Consider the following 19,944-nt stretch of genomic DNA (forward strand, 5'->3'; position numbering starts at 1 on the left):
CTGAGGAATAGCATGTGAGAAGGAAAGCAAATAAGCAGAACTTTGGGTGAAGACTACTGATGGACTACAACTAAGGGAGACAGTTTGTAAGCTGAATTTGTTTCCTCTTTATAAATGAATAAAGATCAACTGAGGGAAAATTATCAGTTAAGTTCAATTAATAACTGAACTTAAATTGTTCAATTGCAAACACCTGGTTTCTGAGTGATCCCAAGGAAGAGGATGGAAAGTAAAAAATTCTTTCTGTATAAACCACCCTCATCTTGCTAATTATCTCTCAACCAGCAAAGACTTGATGCCTTAACCTGACACTACATGGAATTCTTAGTGAAAAAGATGCATTTGATACAAAACTGTGGTGACTAGCAACCCATTTTCTTTTATTTTTTTTTCCAATGTTAAGAATTTTAATTCCTTTCTAAATGCTACTAGAATATGAGGATGCATAATATACCCAAAGGAAACATATAGTGTAGTCTTTTCTCAGCTACCTTTCCTGGGAAGCCATTCAGGAGTATACCGAAGGCTTCTAGCATTGTTCAGAGGATCCAGGAGGAGCAAGGGATCCCCCTAAAGGAAAAAAGAACAAGTAACAGCGGGATGGCCACTTCACATGCTTGCTAGCTTCAGGTACTCATTTAGGACTAACTATATTTGTACTGGGGCTACTCAGCTTCTCTTGAATTCAAGGCACCATAACTTGGACTGCACTGAAGGGGCAAGTGAGGAGAGTAAGAAACCTCAAGCACTGTGTGTAAAAAAATAAAGGGAGCAAAAGACTAGTACAAATAATGTAACCACTGTACCTCTAGAAGTTCTCCATTTTTAAGCCATGAGATTGACGGAGGTGGCACAGCATCTGACTTGCATTCCAGTATAACTTGCCTGTTCTGCAACACGGTGAGGTCCTGTGGACCACTGGTACCAGCAATGTTAGGAGGAACTGTTACAAATATTAAGAAAAAATAAACAGTACACATATAAGCTACCATTAAAATTATTCATTGAAAATTTCCAATTTATTTCTTAAGTTTAAAATAAATGCAAAGCTACAGTATCATTAATTAGTTCTACTTTTCAATACCTGTGTTAAATATATCACATTTGTACTGGTGAACTTGTTTCTTAAGTCAACACACTGGAAACTACTGTCACAGAAATTAATTTAAAGTCCATTCTCAGTGAGAGTACCAGTATTTAAGCCAGACAGAGCAGAGATCACCAAAGTTCCATAAACTGTTCATCAATAAACATGGGAGCTATAATCTTCAAGAAGAAACCCAAGGCATATTGTAGAACTGCAGAAGTCTCATTTATACTTCCTTTATTGTCATTACATTTTATGTATTCATTTCTCAATACATTTCTTACATTTTTCTACTGAAAAACTAAGATGATGATAGATATCAGTATACTTCACATCCTTTCTCAGTAAGCACAATAAACTCAATCCAGCTAAATACTGATATCTATAACCTTCCTAGGTATTCAAAATATAAGACTTGGAACTATAACAGAAATAAGTTGTATCAGGAGGAACTTCCCCTTTTACTTGTGTATCATGTTCAGAATAGTTACCCTTATTCAGAAATGTTAATTGTGATCATATGGTGCAATATCACTTTCTCAAAACACATATTTATTCTTTAGTAATATGTAACTTGTAAAATGAAGTACTGATATGTACCTTAGTAGTTTATGGTTTGAAGGAATATTTTTTTTTTCCCTAAATTAAACTTACCATGCACTCTTACTAAATATTCCTTATCATCATCTCCTGCTGGGCTAGATGCCACACATGTGTATCTTCCTGTGTCCTCCACCTAGAAACACATGAACAACTTCAGCAGAAACCTCAGAATATGGGAACAATTTAAAAAAACCCTGTGAAATACAAACATTGACAGCAACAGGCAGCACTTAAAACACAAACACAATAGATAAGGCATGCCTGAAAATAAATCAATAAAGTACTTGAAAACTTCTTTATTTTACCATGGTGGGATTCTACAGAGATGGCTTAGGAATTGCAGGACCCCATAAAATCTCTCTGGATAATGTGTCTCCAGCAAGAACCCTTCTCTTTGTGATGCTTTTTGCAACAGGTAATCAATAAAGATGGAACTGGTTATAGGCAGCCATCTAAGCAAGGGTCAGTTCTGGGTACTAAGGAAATCTTTTTGTGCACACATGCTCTTTAATACCTTTATGTTTTCTCCTTCCTGTAACTCTTCATTGTAAAGACAGAAAGTGTTTGCTTTACAAACAAAACAAGCAGCAATCAGACCCAAGCCCTGTCCCACTTCTGTTTGGTGAAATTCAGTCTGGCTGTCCATAGCTGAATATAGCCTTAGTTTATGGGTGCACATTTTTAAAGGTTATTTTTCCCTGGACTCTTTTATTGTCTGAATTCATCTGAAAGTCTTTCTATTGTCTGTCTGTATTTTTTCTTAACTTGCACACAGATGACTGCAAGTGCAGCTTTTCTCTGCAATCTATGGCTTATACATGTGAGAAGCAAATTATTAGGAAAATCTGAGCTAATGGAAAGAGAAGAAAAGCTGAGGAAGAACTATAAAACACAAAAGAAGAAAAGCAAGAGATAGTAGCAAGAGTCAAATAGGTAGGAAATGAACAAGAACAGATTACAGACACAGACTAAACCCAGAAATAGCCCCAGAAAAACACAAGTCCCTAGCATTGATTGTTCTGCTTTGTAACAAGAAGCACCAATAAAAAAAAAAAATTGAAGAACTCTGAAATGAACTTGAAGTAATAATGCTCAGAAAAGGCAGAAGTGCTTTGACACTCTCAACCCATAATACTACTGCTTGTTCTGTATGGGAAACTCCAAGGCAAGGCTTGAAAAATATATTCTCCAGCCGCAAGTGCAGGTGGATGGATTTTATAGAGGATTTTTAGGACATCTCTTAGGATGGTCCTAATAGCAGGCAGTCCTGTGCACTCCTCTAGGGTTTGCAAAACTGAGTCTATTTTGAAACAAATACTTTACCTGAGCACTGGTTATTCTAAGGACTTCTCTTAGGACATGAACATTATCATTCTGCAGAAGCGGACGCCCATCCTTCATCCATGAGATTTTGGGGACTGGAATGCCAGAAGAGATGCAGGGAAGTTCAAGAGGGTTGTTAACGACAACAGAAAGCTCTTCTGGTTGATCTGAGCCATTGATGTGAGGCGGCTCTGCGGAAGGAAAAACATTTGAGTTCTTTATTGACTCAAAGAGCCTATAAAACCTGACACACAGTCTTGTGGTTAGAGTTTGTAGAATTAGTCTACGTCAGTATTACTTCTGTGTCATGCCTCTGTCTATTAATTTGCATATTTTATGAGTTGGAATTATTAGATAGAAAATGTTTTCATAATCCCAGGTAAAATATATTATATAATATCAGTGAATATACATATTAGCCCTTTAGCTGTTGTACCTTCAGCTGCGCTATCATTCCGTTAAGCTGAGTTTCTACTAACTGAAATTATTAATTTAAACCAAATTACTTTGTAAATTAGTTTACTATTAATTATAGCACATTTCAGTACTCGGGAAACATTGGGAAAAAATATATACTATATTACACATTCACACATCTTTAGTTATCTTCCATTTCCTTATTTATCTCATTTATCACAGTAAATGTTTCTTGAAAATACTCCTTATCCCTAGAGATTTTTTTAAATTATTGTCCTGAGTAGATACTCATTTACTGCTCGCATTTTGTTCAACTGAAAGGTTAACACTTACCCAGCACTTTTAGGGAAAAGTGCTTGCTGGTATCTCCAGCTTCATTGGATGCGACACAAGTGTATTTGCCTGTGTCACCAATCTCTGCTTTTACAAAATGAAGGACCATTCCTTGGTTACTTGACATCAGGTGAGCTCGGAGGCTTAAAGGATGTCCGTTTTTAAACCAGGACATAGTGGGGGCAGGAGTGCCATCAGTAAGACACTTCATCAAAGCTGAACCGCCTTTTACTACAGTCACATCCTCTGTTCCTCCTGCGTTATCCAAGCTTGGTGGTACTGCCAAGAAACAAAAGATCCGATTCATACAGAGTACAACCCAGATGTTAATTCTGAATATAAAAAAGTTGGAATGCAGCTACCCTTTTGCATTTCCCCACTTACATTCATGTTTAGCATGTGTTAAAATTCACTTAGAAATTATATATATAATTATTATTCTTTCTAAAAAAAAACTTGTGACACATTATGGGTGCTAATTCAGCTAACGACTCTTCTAGGGTTAAAACACTTTCCATTAAAAAAAAAAAACCCACATCAAAAAGTTAATGTTTCCCTAATGATTACCTACTTAACATATACTTGTGGCTGTCTGCACCTTTGCGTTGGTGAGAAAGAAAACTGAATATTAGGTTTAAGAAATTAAGAAGTAAGATTCTTTGCATAAAGTATTTCAGAGGAACTCACCAAAAACTTGAAGGTTGTAATGTTTGTTGTCCACTCCAGCCCTGTTAGATGCTACACAAGTGTACACACCAGTATCAGATATCTGCACTCGGGCAAGTCTAAAGAGAAAATCATTTTAAGCGAGCTGTAATTGGAATACATTATCTTTATTATGGCATGGTTTGGATCAAATTTTATTCTTGCTTCCAAAAATACTAGCAGAATTATGCTGATACAGCAAAAGAGAACAAATAAAACTCAGCTAATTAAAATAGATGAAAACCAACCTGAGAATTTGCCCAGCTGACAGCAACCTGATTTGGGAGGAGACAGACAGAGGAAGGCCATTCTTTAGCCAGTTTATTTGTGGTAGGGGGGTTCCAGTAGCAGTACATTCAATATTTAGGGAGGTGTCCAAAAGGGCAGTGAGGTCCTCTGGTTCATCTTTATTATTGGCTATCGTTGGAGGAACTACATTTTGTAAATGTTGAAAAGGAAGACATTAAAACTGGCTCTTAAAATCATTCCACATGTGTTACCTTGCAGTAAATCCTGCACCTAATGCCTCATAGGCAATTCAATGAGAAGATCCCCATTTTTTTAACGGTAAATCCTCTAACAATAATATTGAGCACTAATAAATAACCATTTACATATTTAAAATCAGATGCACTTTAGAATGACAGTAGAATGATCTCTTTGATTTGTCAGGCTGTGGCAAAAAAGAGGGAGCTCAGAGCCTGAAGCTCATGGGGAGAGAATGACAATGCAGGAAAGAGCAAGTGGTCAAGCCTTATAGGGGATGGTCTGAACCGCTTAAGGGCCAGATGGGACTTGGCAGTTTGCTGCCACTCAAACTTACCTACTTAAATAAATCTTAAATAAAGGGAAAGCTAGAATCATGGAAGAGACAAGTTAGTTTATTAACTTCTAAATGTATATGCTGACTCAATTTTTAAATACAGAAAATTTCAAGATGCCTAGTTACGTATTCTGGCTGATTATTCTAACAGAACTGCTTTTGGGGCTTTTTGGCTTTATGTGTTAGTTTGAAATCCCTGGTCTTGCGGGCAAAAGGGGACTCGCTATATAAAGAAGGCCCAGCCACATGCAGCTCCAAGCTGACTTAAGATCCCATCATGCACCATGACAGTTGCATAGATAAGACCACTTAAGTTGGTTATTGCTTGAATCTCAACCAATACAAGTTGTCCAAAAAAGTCTCCACTGTTGTACAGTGCCATTCTATCCCAAGATCTGATGTGGTCACTCAGTATTGTTGTTTATTATATCAAAGGTCATCTCTTGCTACGCTGTTCACACTCGTATTTCGATTGATTCTGAGTCTCTGTATAACGGAGACAGACATTCATACCACTGTGAAATGCTGCATATGTGGAACTCTTCACTCTTTACTCTTTCACACTAGTCATTGTACTTCACAAACACATTTTTCACAAATTAAAATGTCCACTCTCTACACTGCTAAAGAAGAGTTGTACTCGCTATCTTCTGTAGGTCAAACTGTGCAAGAGAAGAATTTAATCCAAAACTCTACCGTTTTTCTTTTAAACTCTGCAGACCTTTAACTATTAGTACCCTACCATGCTACTCTGGTTTTAGCTATGTACTTTGATTGGAATTAGAGAAGATAAACTAATACAACAAAAAAGCAGTATCACAGTAAATCAGACCCAAGTGTATCTTTCTCTGCAAGAAAAAAAAAAAAAAAAATCACCTCAAGCAGAATTCCTCTATTATGAAATACACCAAAGGAATTAATTTCTGTTTATCCCAAAACACATTTACCAGTGATTTCAGTTGTTTTGTCATTGACAAAACATCCTGTGTAATATAGTGTGATATCTACAGTACATGAAATTGGAAACACATGCATGTAGTATTCCCCTGAAGACAGGCATTCATTTCTTGGCCCTCTCTTGGGAGTGCTTACAAAGATAGGACTATGGACCAGACTTCAGTTTCACATCTGTGAAAACTCACCATATACATTCAAGTTGAAAATTCGGTCTTCCTCTCCTGCAGGATTAGTAGCCACACAAGTGTATTTTCCTGTATCAGAACTGAGTGCTCTGAAAATGTTTAATGTGCTGCCATCTGGAGTTACTCTACAAGGAAGGTCATAAAACACAGTGAGTTTGTTTACTTATTCCTATGACCTGACAAATAAACAGTCAGTTTTGTACATTTAAATCAACTACCTCTATCATCTTAGCAATTCAGTGAGAGAACTACTGTTTTCTGCAAAATAATATTATTAGAGATAGTCTAAGAAGTTTTTCCTAGAGATGTCCTGTTTAACCTTGTATTAGGATTCAATTCCAACCAGCTTTTGAAGAACCCATAAGGAAAAGCATCAAGAGTAAAATGTTTCCATGTCTCAGATCTTTCCCCTCCAAAGGAACTTAATGGAACTTATTAACTGAGAAATAAATAGATATTATATGCTTATCTCTGTATGAAAAAAAAAAATTAAAAAAACCCCAACCAATCAAAGTAGTTACAAAGTATATTAGATTTACAGAAGCTAAAGAGGGAGACAATGTTCTTAACCTGGCTGGGCTAAGACTCAGGCCCTCTTTACACTCCGTCCTTAGGGCCCTCTTTTATGGTCTCTCTTTAGGGCCCTCTGAGGTTTAAAATTATACAATAGGAGAACACAGTGTCTGTGTATTTTTGCTTGCCTTATTCTTTGTAAGTCATCACTGGCAACTGTTTTTCCATCTTTAATCCATTGCATAACAGGTTTGGGCACTCCACTGGCATTGCAGACAAGCTGGATGCTTTCTCCTAGGAGGACACTGACCTCACTAGGCATTTCAGAGCCAACAATATTAGGAGGAACTGGAAATGCAGGATGGAGAGAAGAGAAGATTCATCAACAAGAAACATAATCTAAACTATAAAAAGTTACACTGCAGTAGCTCCTGACTACTAGCAGTACCTCCGTTCAAATCTAGTTTAGAAAGTATATGATTATATTATTTCTAGAGGGGGTTCTGCAAAGATAAATTCAAAGTCACTTTAAAAATTTCTTAAAACACCTAATTTACAAAATTATAAAAAACAAGTATCTTTGCCATTATATTTAATACCTACAGTTATCTGCTCAAACAATGCTAACATGTACAATAACATTATGACAAAATCCCATTTCATTAAACATCACAATGCACTGCAACAATTACATGCCTGTTTAACTCTTGAGCATGTGCTTACTGCCCAGCCAAATGTTCTATTGCATCATGACCATCATATTCCTGTTAACAGACATACATTTATTTCATCCTAACCAGTAGCCATTTTTAGCCTGTTCTCCTAAAGAACAAGGATGATGGTCATGTTATCCATCAAGTCAAGACTGTCAGTCCCACTAGTAGGTTTTGAGCATTTCAAGCAATTTCAGTCACATTTGATCAAACAATCAGCTTGATATTCAATTCCTAAACTTGGGGAAAAACTGGCAGGCAGGCAAGGACACACATAAAAATCAGCACCCCCCGAAGAACAATCGCTATGACGAGCAGTTACTAGTTCTGTTCAGCCTGCTGATGGCCAGCTGTTACACATGGGTGTGCCAGCACACTCAGCTCACAGCTGATGCTGCCTCGTCTTCCTCAACCAGCAATTGCCAGCATGGGAAGGTACAATGGCAGAAAGCTGGAGATGCTACACAACAGGCGTGTAATTGGACATGGGAGGGAACTGGCACAATTAATGGGCATAAGTCATCAGGAACAGAGAAAAACAGAGATAGTTGCAGCGTGAGGGTGATGTGCAGCAAGGCAGGAGACAATTCCATAACAAATAAGGGTTTCTCATTTGAGCCGTGGGGGGAAAAAAATGTAAGGAAATTCTGCCAGCCAATTCTTCGCTAACTCCTCCTATTTGCTACAGCTAAAAGGCAACAGGTATCACTGCTTCTGAATCTACATATGTGTGGTGCTCCACACTCAATCAACCAATGTAGCTTCAGTGTTCAGCAGGAGGAAGGATGTGATCAGCAGCAAACACACAGCCTTCCTGATTGCTTTCAAGTTCTCCTACAATCAGAGGTTAAGAATATTCTTTTTGATGCAAATTTCTGACTAACAGTATATAATCCTCTAACTGTTTTTCCCCACTGTTTGCAGATGACAGAAATAATGGTGCAAATTCTCCACTTCTCTACGTGTTTATGTTATCTCAGTGTCTCTAGTACAGACACAGTGTCATACTCAACCAATTATTAACCAGTTCTGCTCACTGCCCTCTCATGCCTTACCTTGAATGGAAAGCACGTAACTTTTCTGAGCTTTTCCCTCTGTATTTGAGGCAATACACGTGTAGGTCCCACTGTCTAGAAGCTGAGAGCGAGCAATCTGGAGCTTGCTTCCACCAGATAAAATATGGACTTCATGAGAATCGAACTTTTCTGAAAGTATGTAAACAAGTAGTCATTCCAAACCAGGCCACAGAGAGCAAACACACCTTGAGAAATTTTTGCATCAAAATTTCAGAAGAAAACAAAACAAAGATTCCAATCAGTTAACATAAGAGTCTGTCCAGAGACAGATGAAGAAGAATCAAAAAATAGACAGCAAATAGCACAGTGGTGTCCCAAAGGTGGAAAAAACAGGAGAAAAGAGCATGAGAGAATGTTACCTATTGGTTTTCCATTCTTAAACCACGCTAATGTTGGTGGAGGAATTCCATTAGCATCACACACGAAAGTAACAGGATTACTGATAGTTTCATTGATTGACTCTTGTTCCAGGCCTTCTATATTTGGTGGCACTATAAATTGAATGGAAGCAATAAGAATGGTATGGTTAGCAAATATTTTTGTAAACTGATTTTGAATTTTCTACTCTACAATTCCAATGGTATTCTAATAACTACTGCAGATCATGCAGAGTATGCTCACCATAAACATTAAGATGGAAATTTTTATCATCTTGCCCTGCAATATTTATGGCTTTGCACACATATTGGCCAGTGTCAGAAACCTAAAATAAAAATAAATTTAAAAAAAACTTATTATGAAGTCACATTTTAATGCTACGGTTCAGAGATATTAACAGCTTTTGCCTCTGCCAACTCTAGGGCCTTTTCACAGAATGAAAGGCCTCCAGCAAATAAATCTCTTACGTACAGCTAGCAGAATACACCAATAAAGAGCATAATAATTGCTTAACAGTAGCAGAGTAGTGGCAAATGCAGCATCCCACAAGCCTGGCCTACCTCTGCACCCTTGATTTGTAAAGTTTGCCCATCTGCTAAGATCTCCATATTTGCAGACTCTGAAATTATGCGCCTGTTCTTGTACCAGGTGATGACTGGTGGTGGAATAGCATTAGATTCACACTCTAACATCACTGGGGTGCCCACTCTCACGTTCAGCACTGTCAGTGAGGTTCCACTATGGTCTTTGATGCTTGGGGGCACTGTAGAAGAAGCTCAGAATTATTTCTGCCTTTATTTTGTGAGAGGGCAGAAAACAACCTAATAAAAATAAATACAAAATACTGCATTTTCAAAGCAATAGGTATTATTTCAGAAAATAGTAAAAAAACAAACCAAGAACCGTTAGGAAACTCTTCTTCTGACTTTCCCCAGCTTGGTTTCTGGCAATACAAGTATATTCACCATCATCTGGTAGTTTGGCTCGTGGAATCTGCAGAGTACGAGCACCTGAGGTAAAGACAGGAGGCTTGAGATTTATGCTGTGGTTATTGTATCAATCTCAAATGCTATTTCAAAATTGCAGGTCCAGACTGAGCACAGGCACTAAATTAACCTCAGATTCAAAAAAGTACTGCACTGCCATTGCTTTTTAAGGTTCATTAATCCTTAAAAAAAAAAAAAAAAAAAATCCAGCCAAGAGAACTAAAATTTTGGCGTAAATTTCATTAGTGCTGTTAATTATAAGTTTGGACCACAAATATTCCTTTTAGACCCGTTTCTTTCGTAGCTGCTAACTGCTGTCTCCTAACATAACTACGCCCTTGTCACTTAACTCTGTCACTATCCCATTCTTTATTCCCCAGCCTCACCTGTCTCTATTTGTGAAGCTACTTACTGCCTGTACCTACATTACAAATCTGCACAGGCACCTCTACTGCCATTAAGCAATTTCCATGTCTGTGCTTTAGTCTATGCTGTAACACAGCCCCCAGTCACATAATACCAGCAAGACAAGACTGAGCATCACAGCAATTGATCTGCAGTTGATACCCTGGGCTGAAAATAAACAGCAGGAGCAGAAATGACACAGACAGTCAGGGACCTTAGTGAGTGAGGAGCTTTGAATGGTTATGATGACCTTCAAATACAAGGATTTCTTCTTGAGAGTTCAGCAGGGTTAATCCAGTTTCTCACTGCAGTCAGTGGGAAGGTTTTTACTTTTTGTCATCCAAACCAGCAGAATTTGACTTAGCCTCCGTCACAATTTCTGATCATTTCTTTGAAAGGTGAGTCAAAGTGACTCAACTTTAATCAACACCTGTATCAGAGCGCCTCTGTTTCGTGACTTGCCCTCTAGTCTTTTCCACACAGTTTATTTCAGTGCTTTCAGTCTGAGCTAGTTTTCTTTAAAAGTGAACCCACCCAACAGCCAAGAAATTATTAAACACAGTAGGTCAAATGTCTTGTCTACTCACTGGAGCAATACTAAGAATATACTGGCTTCATAAATAATGGCCATCACACTTATCAAGACAAAACAGACAGAAGTTGAGTCCAAAGACTGTAGAAATAGCTGAGATTCCTCACCAGGCACAATAAAAGTGTTGGTATTTGAACTGATAGGTTTTCCATTCTTGAGCCAGCTGAGATCAGGAGGTGGAAAGCCAGTGACCTCACAAGTCAGAGAGATGAAATTATTCAGCACCACAGTCAAATTCTCAGGATTAGTACCAACAACACTTGGAGGAACTGCAGAGAGAAATACAATACTAGTATCTATTATAGCACCAGCAAAAAATATTCCACAAGATCTTGATTTACTAAAATAAAGCTGAACTGCTGAGTTTTGCAGAAGGGTCAAGTTGTAAAAATGTTTCACATCCTATGAATGGATCCACTGCTTTTTCAATGTATCTGGAAATATGACTGAAGCCAATCTAATGGTCATTCCTGTTCCTATAATTCACAAAAATTTCAGTGATTTCATCTGCAGTGCTTCTGTGCTTGAGATTTGGGAAAGCTAATTAACCTATAAGAGATCCTGCAGTTCCTGACTAATGCATTATCAATTTTAAACTGCTGTACTCATAGGACACATGCTATGTAAAGCAGGACAGATTAAATTTACCTTGTCAGGAAATGTAGCATGACTAAGTATCATTTCTTCCTGATATTGTATTGCTCTTATTCTTTCTGAAATAGTCCATTTTCTCTATAGAGAAGCAAAAAATGATTCTTTCTGATACAGTTCAGAGTTCTTTTGTTAACCAGACAAACCTGTTGCTTAATAGTGAGCTAAGCAGTTTAAAATTCTGGCACACAAGCATTGCTCTAAGGGGTGCGTTTTTAAGCTTACAAGTCCCAGTATTTTTAAATACAAGAATATTTTGACATTTGACCTTTCTACAAGAACTATTTAAAATGAAATAACTGTAAATCTCTTCCTTTTAATAAACCCCAAGTTTTAGTTTCCATGTTTTTGCAGTGTGGATATATAAAACACTTAAGAGGAAAGCAAAAGCATGTTCTTGGCTCTGCTGGGTGGAAAAATCATTCCAAAGAACACATGGAATCCTCTTCTTCAAAGACAGAAATGTTATTTTGGACCATATCCACCAGAAATACTCCAGCTGCTTTCTGTCACTTGAATGACACAAAGCAGTCATTAAGCCAAGTTTATTGCTCCTCTGTGGCACTGCAGAACCAAGAGGAGTCAATGTAAATGGGTGAATTCAGTCCATATTTTTCAACTTGGAATAACTGAAGGTTACTTCCCTGATAATGAGTGTAAAATGGTTCACTGGAATAAATGGAGAATTCTGATCTGATGACATTTTATAGTTATTTATATTTATTTACTTTTACAGTTACTTTCCCACAGATGTGATTATTGGCAGTGCAAGAGAGTGGGCAATTAAATATACAGGGCCAAATCTGAGCTATCTTTTAATGAACTTTGCTTAAACTATATAAACGGTACATTTCAAATTCTTCAACCTTCATGGTGTGTGCAAACCACTCACAAATGTACAACAGGTAATCTGCATACAGATGTGGTAAGGGGCTCAATTTTAGTATTCAGTGTGAAAATTACCTATTTATTACATATTAATGTTAGAGGTTGAGATTTTAAAACTGGATGCTTATTTTCAATGTTTTAGAATGTTTTATTTTAGTTTTATTACTTACCTTTGAGACAAAAAGTTAATTTGTTACCTTAAAGAGCACCATGTTTAATATTTTATTTACATTTATGAAAGCAGTTGCATTAGAAACATACAAAAATACTGGAAAATAACCTTTTTTGACACTGACAAAACAAAGATCATGCTGCTTAGTGATAATGCATTTTCATCAGCACTTCACCCTGGGTGGTCCTTTGCTGAACATCTACAGTCTAATTTTTCAAATGAAACTGCATTCAGAGATTAATAGACCTCAATTGGTAATAGTGTTGAGCTAGAATTGAAGCTTCATGCAAATATTTCTTTTAAAATAATAGTATTAAACTATAGTCATTATAACCAAATATTTTAAAGACAAGAAGTTTAAGTTAAAACAGAAATGTCAAGAAAAGCAAAATGTTTTGATTTTAAAACAAAACTCAAACATGAGGAAATCTGGAGAGACTCCACTGAAAGAAAATAACTTCTCAGAGAATGACTCTGGGGCAAATTCTTCCCATGACAACACTGGTTTTGGCTAATTATATTACTGAGTAGAAAAAGGCACTATAAGTTTGTTTCATTTAGTATGTAAATTTGCTTCATGTGTGAATGAGAAAAAAAACTTATTTCTTCTGTATGTAATAACCTGAATCATCAAATTCATTGGATGCTGGTACTGTATTTAAGTGAGAGAAAGAAGACAGCACTTGTCTTCTTCCCAGTATGTAATGCAGAAAATTAGCTAGCTAACAAGGATGTGAAAAAGGATACTAATCATATGTAGAAGACTGTGATATAAGTCTCCAAATCATACTGTGAAAGCAGATAAAGATGTAGCTGCCAGTATTCCTTGGTAGCTTTTAACATGTAATTGTGCAGATGATTTTGTGGGAGTAATGCTTATTTGATCTTCAATTCAGAACAGAAAGCTGAAAGCACTGGGAGGAAGAGTGGGCAGAAATAAAAGAAGTTAACCTTAACTCTGAAATGTTTATTAGAGATATCCTGATTTTCTGAAGCTATCAGGAGAGGTAAAGGAAGGTGGTGGAGTGACTGTTTTTTAAAATAATGGAAAACGTCTTAATTTCTTGATTGTATTTGTTTTAGACCTGTGATACCAAAGGCCCAAAATTATTTTAATCCTATTCTAAGTCAAATACAACAACAAAAGAACAGAAAGGAATCTTAAAGGAGAAATTTTAAAAAAGTAAGTTTTTACAAAGCCATCTCTGTTATCAGTTTGTAATTAATAATTTCAGGGCTTAGCAACACCTACGCAGTCTATCATGCATAGCGACTACACAAGGCTCCCTCAATAATAATTTCCACATACATGGAATACATATAAAGAACTGAAGCCATGGGCTATCACAAGCTATGTTTTGCCGAGGTACTTCAAACTTATATTTGATTTCTAGCACGTCAGAATCTCCATTATACCCAATAAGACAACTTACATGCATAAAGCTAAGTACGTGCCTAAGCACTCTGCTAAAATTAACACATTCAAGCTAAACTAACATTTGAAAGACGACAACCAGAAAATTATGGATTATGGCATTTACCATGAACATTTAGGTTAAAATACTTTTTGGCACTTCCAGCTATGTTCTCCACAATGCAGACGTACCTCCCAGTATCTGTTATTTGGGAATTCAAAATCTAAGAAAAAGAAACAAAATTGTTATTGAGCTAATACATAAGACAACTTACTGTTAAAGCATCAAGTCTTGGTGTCTCCCCAAAGACCCCAAGGTCTTCGAGGCCTGCAAGTCTGCAGGGTTTTTTTGGTTTGATTTAGTTTTTTGCTAATGCCTTTGCAGTGTTATGAAGAAGCCAATCCGAGAAACTTCCACTGATGCTACTCCTTTCAGAATGCATCTCAAACCTCCAGAAGAGTCAACATCGTATCTTTCACACTAAATTCATTCAAATTCAATAATAAAACAACTATTCACAAAAGATTTGAAATAAAAATCTTAATGTTCTATATGGTTTTTATATTTTATTGTATTCTTAGATCATGCTATGAAAATGGACAGAATTAAGCTCAGCGCTCTATCTGTTTTAACAGTTTCATCCAGTATCATCTATTGATGGGGGGGCACATTCTTCAGAATTTACTGTTTTCTTTAAATTAAAAAAAAAAAGTACATTTTGCAATTAAATTCTGTTAGGGAAACTTGGACAAAATTGACAACAACAAGTTGTTCTCCACAAAAATCAACATTATTTTAAACCAAGTGCTTTCACTGATGCAGCTCACAGCATGACCCCGCAAACAGTTGGGTAAGCACAACTGAGGGAACTACACAGGATTAGGAAGAAGCAGCTGAGGGACAGGGACAAGGGGCAAAAACTCCTTAGGTTTGCAGCACCTTGTAGGAAAAAAAAAGAAAAATCAGGATCTCATACTCAGCCAACCTAAATAGTTTTGTCTCCATAAGCAGCTTGTGTTTGCAATGCTAAAAATTGGTTATTCACTAAGAGCTACCTGTAACCTCCTTCCATTGGACAAAAACATGTGTTTGTCATCTTCTGCTAGGAGGTGGCCATCCTTTTGCCAGGTAATACTTGGAGAAGGGCTGCCACTTGCGACACAGTCCATCACCGCGACCTTGTTCACAAGCACAGTCACTTCCTCAGGCAGATCGCGATGACCTCCACTGATGGATGGTGGTACTACAAAAGAGCAAAAACATGATAAGAATACTGCAACTTAGTATCTCCCTGTGGTTTTTGTTGGTTGATTTTTTGGTTTTTGGGGTTTTTTTAAGATTGCTCACCAATCTTTTAGATTGGGTTTTTATAACAAGGTAGTGAAATCTTCAGTGAATACAGTGAAAGGTAATAAAATCCCAAGAGTAGTTCAGCTGGAACAAATCAGTATAACTCAAGGACTGCAGGAGAAGTACGCTTATTCACAGCAGCCATAGAGAAGAGGAGGTGAAAATTCATTTTTCAGCTAGTCCATCATGTTCTTTGCTGCCAGAAAAAAAGAGGATTTCCAAGGCAGGCTCTCTTCCTAACAAAAAATTAGTGTTGTCAGTTGTAGATACAGAAATAGAGGTAAAGAAACAAGCATTTCCCAAGGCAAAAACCTTGAGTACATCAACAGACAATCCAAGAAGCATACGAAAGCTTTCTGTGCGATGTTTGTAAACAGATCATACCAAATGGACTCTGCAGGCATCCAGTGGTTGATCTAAATCATCGATTTCCTTACACCTTTGGGAGCTTTGCAGGTATTTTAGAAAATGACAACCAAAATAAGGAGAGAGAAATGTCTAGTAGGTCAGAATTTTGAACTGGAAACTGGATAGGGAACAAGACCAAGATAAAACCTGCATTTCTACATATACTATTCTTTCTGGTCAAGTGTGATGGGGATAACACAATTGAGTTCCTATAATGATAACCTAAAAACATACTGAACTAACAACATGAGCACTATTTTCAAGCAATTCTGTATATTTCTACAAAACTCTAGCACCTTATATAAACATATTAATTTTATTGTTTACAAATGTGCAGAATTCATAAATTTTAAAAACATTAAGTTAACCTGAACTATAATGCTTCGTTAGTTTCCACAAAACTCTATTTTTGTCATTAAAAAGAAAAAGGAAAGCAGGAAAGCTCACAGAGCACGCGGACATCATAGTGAATGGAATCCTCCCCAGCTTCATTTACTGCCACACACATGTATCTCCCGGCATCTTCAGCTTGTGCCCGTGGAATCTGCAACACTCGTCCTCCTGGAAGGAAAATGCATTCAAGATTTAAATGCAGCATCAAGCAGTTTCCATCATTTCCTCACCACATTTCACTAGAGACCTGAGCAAGCAAATTTATGAATGGTCAGCATTTGTTCTGAATTATAAGTAACTAAAGACTTTTATTTCCTAGCTACTTTTTCTACTTGCAGGTACTTGGAATTCAGCAATGTTCATACTGAAATGTTAGAAAAGAGTAATTAATTCCACAGAAAGGAATAATGTTCTTCAGCAATATGCAGCCAGACATTATTCTTCAAACAAAACCAGAAATATTTCTCAGCAAGGTGACAGAGAACCAATAGGCAAAAGGAAATATAAGCACATAATATTCTGATAAAGCTGTTGCAAACTGAAAAAATTAACTTCTGAAGGTTATAGGTACATCCTATTTTTACTTTTCACTCTATTCTTCCTTTAAGGTATAGCCACACAAATAACTTCAGAAAGAGAGGGCATATTAGGAATACATTTCGAGAGCGGTTGTCATTGGTCTCCCAAAAGATGAGCACTAGGTAGACACGAAGACATTATCCCCACCACTACCCTTCTTTACACATGCCATCCCAAACCATCCTCTGCACAGAAAGGCTCCCTTTTTGTACTCTCAGCATTATAAGCACCTCTCTCCCTTTCCCATATGATGTTAAGTAAGAGCTCATGGCTGTTTCGTACTGGAAACATTACTTCCATGCCTCACCCCCTGGTTAAGAGGTTCTTCTACTCCAGTTATGATTTTGCCAAAGCAAAACCTAATAGGGAAATAAATCAGGAACACATCAGAGAGAAGGTATCATTGTTGTATCTTATTTTGCAACACATCCTATGAAAGTTAAATGGTCACATTCACACCATTTTAGTGACTACTTTTTAAATGAAAGAAGGAAACAGCCTAAATCCAAGGACTGGAAAAAAACATTTCCAGTCAAGAAAGTCTGAAAAGAACACTAATGCAGTATTTAGAAGGGGAAAAGTTTATTGCTACACAAATACTAGCACTAACGCCATTTCTTAAGGTCAGAGACTGACATTTTAACGCTCACCTGGTAGTATTAGTACTTTATCACCAGAGCTCAGAGGATAGCCATCTTTATACCACGTAAGAACTGGAGGAGGAACTGCATTGGTTTCACAGTACAGTGAAAGGGGATTGTTGACAATCACATCTTTAGTTTCTCCACCTCTTCCTGTATCTACCATGTTACCAGCTTCCCATTCCTTATAAACCTTTTGGAAACTAGGAGGAACTAGAACCGAGAAGGGGAAAAAGATTAGAATTTTTCAGTAGAAATATCTAGTTTTAAAGTCTAGAACTGAAAAGATTCTGAAATTTTTAAATAGCAGCAATAAAAATTAAGGGTATTAAATTAACCCCTCTCTCCAATTTAGATTAGACAGGAAAATCCTAGTTCTTTTCATCAGAATGAACAATTGAGCAATCTACTGAATATTTTCTGAAGACTAATAAATAACAGTGTAAGAAGACCTGACAACAAAACACAGAGGGTATTAATCAACAATAAGACGTAAATAGTAAACTATCTGGTTTTACTTAAATTCTAATTTTGTCTAAATTTGCAGAAACAACTAATGACTGTTGTCTTGGATTTACACACACTGCATAGGCCAACAGGATGCTTACGTCTGGGGCCTCTAAGTACTACTCAGTACAGATAAATAAAATGTGACATCTTAGTTTAAGCTAAATTAAAACTTTTTCACATAGTTCAGAGAAAGACCAGAGTTACTATGTCATTCTACTGGCTTCAGACACACTGTCACAAAATATGAAATAAAGAATAATCAAATACTGTATTTCTTAAAGATGAGTAAAATATACATGAAGTAAAAATCACACAAAACACAAAAGCATTGGATTAGACCAAGCAGGTGTAAGGATACAAAATTATAAAGAATTCCAACATCCCAGAACATTAGAAAAGGAGGCTACCAGAAGAATTTTATTACATGAACTCTGTTTACCTTGTATATTTACATCAAATTCCAATTCATCCTCTCCAGCAATGTTGGTTGCCAGACAAGTGTAACGACCGGTGTCTGATACTTGAGCCTTCTTAATCTCCAGAGTATGGCCACTAGCTTGGATAATGACATGATCACCTTGTTTAAGTGGCTGCAATGTAATTTTACATGGAAATTAAAACTTGGCAAAACATACACTAGAAAGAGCCCTATTCGTGGAAGTAATATGATGTCATCTCTCTTTTGGTCAAATTCAGGTGGTTTCAAAATTCTTCTTATGGCAGCATAATGGTAGTAAGAGCATGTTTTGGTATTTCCTCTGTTTTGGTACCACTACCAACAGAACATCCTTCAATTTTTGTTAATGCTTCCAGCAAGGCCCACTTTCAATCTACGCAAAGAAAGTAGTGGCTTAGGCCACCAAATTACAGAGGGTCACCACTTAGGACACAGTCCTAAGCCAGGTGCTCCTGGGATAGCAGCCTTAGCCACAGGTGATTCAGCCCAGCTCTCCTCTGCTGCTGCTCCTTTCCCTCAGACTAAAAGCTTTTCCTCCCCGAGTAAACTTGATCAAGCTCCACCAAGTTCCCAGAAACAGTTTTCTTTTTGTTGTTGTCAGAAACTCTGTATCTTCACCTTTTTGATCTTGGTAGCTGGTCTCCTAGACCAGCCTAGACAAGAGGATGTCTCCTAGACAAGACAATGTGGTTTTACATCACTTCTAACCCCAGCTGCAAGTTGTTTCTGAAAGGAGCAATACCATCCCCATCAGGCAAGGGCTCTCATGACATCTGATTAAATCAGGCCGATTCAATCCCTGAACCAAGACCCTGGCTAAGATGATGAGCTGATGGAAAATCTACACATGTAAAACTATCAGTTTTCTATGAGGTGATGAACTCAATCTAACTCACCCTACAGCCACACAACCACTAGGATCTGCTGCGCAGCAAGGACACATTGTGAACATAAAATGGATGCAGCAGCAATGCAGAGATACACAGGATTAGATGTTACTATCCCTAGAATTTACATGACACATGACAGTAGAGACTACACTAATAACAACCTGTATCTCTCAATAATGAAAACTGAACACATTAGGGAGTCAGCACTGAACTCCTGGCCTGCAGGGAACAATTAATTTAGTCCATGGATGTGAGCGAAAGCCATTTACCCAGGTGCAACCTAAGAAAAAGCTGCTGCTCTGACAGTAGCAGCAAGCTGCTTACAGCCACTGCTTGCTTTGGGGACCTCTGAACTCCCCCCAACATCATTTTTCATTGGCAATACAATCAGTACATGCAGGAGATCTTAGAATTACAGCTTATGCTCGAAACAGATGGAGGGTGTATAGACAGTCTCTCCTGTGACTCCAGGCTGTTTCTGCATGCTCAGTAAA

The 19,944-nt window shown here is 37.3% G+C and overlaps 1 protein-coding gene across 1 annotated transcript in view; it reads right to left on the reverse strand.

The window, feature by feature from the left end:
- Positions 1-19,944, reverse strand: part of HMCN1 (hemicentin 1) — a 213,424-nt gene that overhangs the window by 39,520 nt on the left and 153,960 nt on the right. The window contains exons 53-71 of the mRNA XM_075710119.1: positions 18,543-18,693; positions 17,603-17,806; positions 16,428-16,541; positions 15,278-15,465; positions 14,349-14,445; positions 11,204-11,365; positions 10,010-10,123; positions 9,674-9,876; positions 9,357-9,438; positions 9,095-9,226; positions 8,715-8,864; positions 7,135-7,294; positions 6,434-6,558; positions 4,717-4,900; positions 4,451-4,548; positions 3,764-4,042; positions 3,014-3,204; positions 1,742-1,823; positions 807-943 (exon numbers count right to left, since the gene is read on the reverse strand). Coding sequence (XP_075566234.1) covers positions 807-943; positions 1,742-1,823; positions 3,014-3,204; positions 3,764-4,042; positions 4,451-4,548; positions 4,717-4,900; positions 6,434-6,558; positions 7,135-7,294; positions 8,715-8,864; positions 9,095-9,226; positions 9,357-9,438; positions 9,674-9,876; positions 10,010-10,123; positions 11,204-11,365; positions 14,349-14,445; positions 15,278-15,465; positions 16,428-16,541; positions 17,603-17,806; positions 18,543-18,693 — 2,853 coding nt within the window. The remainder of the gene's footprint in view (positions 1-806; positions 944-1,741; positions 1,824-3,013; positions 3,205-3,763; positions 4,043-4,450; positions 4,549-4,716; positions 4,901-6,433; positions 6,559-7,134; positions 7,295-8,714; positions 8,865-9,094; positions 9,227-9,356; positions 9,439-9,673; positions 9,877-10,009; positions 10,124-11,203; positions 11,366-14,348; positions 14,446-15,277; positions 15,466-16,427; positions 16,542-17,602; positions 17,807-18,542; positions 18,694-19,944) is intronic.

The sequence above is a fragment of the Pelecanus crispus genome, chromosome 5 (genome assembly GCF_030463565.1).
Source record: "Pelecanus crispus isolate bPelCri1 chromosome 5, bPelCri1.pri, whole genome shotgun sequence".
In the NCBI taxonomy this organism is placed as follows: Eukaryota; Metazoa; Chordata; class Aves; order Pelecaniformes; family Pelecanidae; genus Pelecanus; species Pelecanus crispus.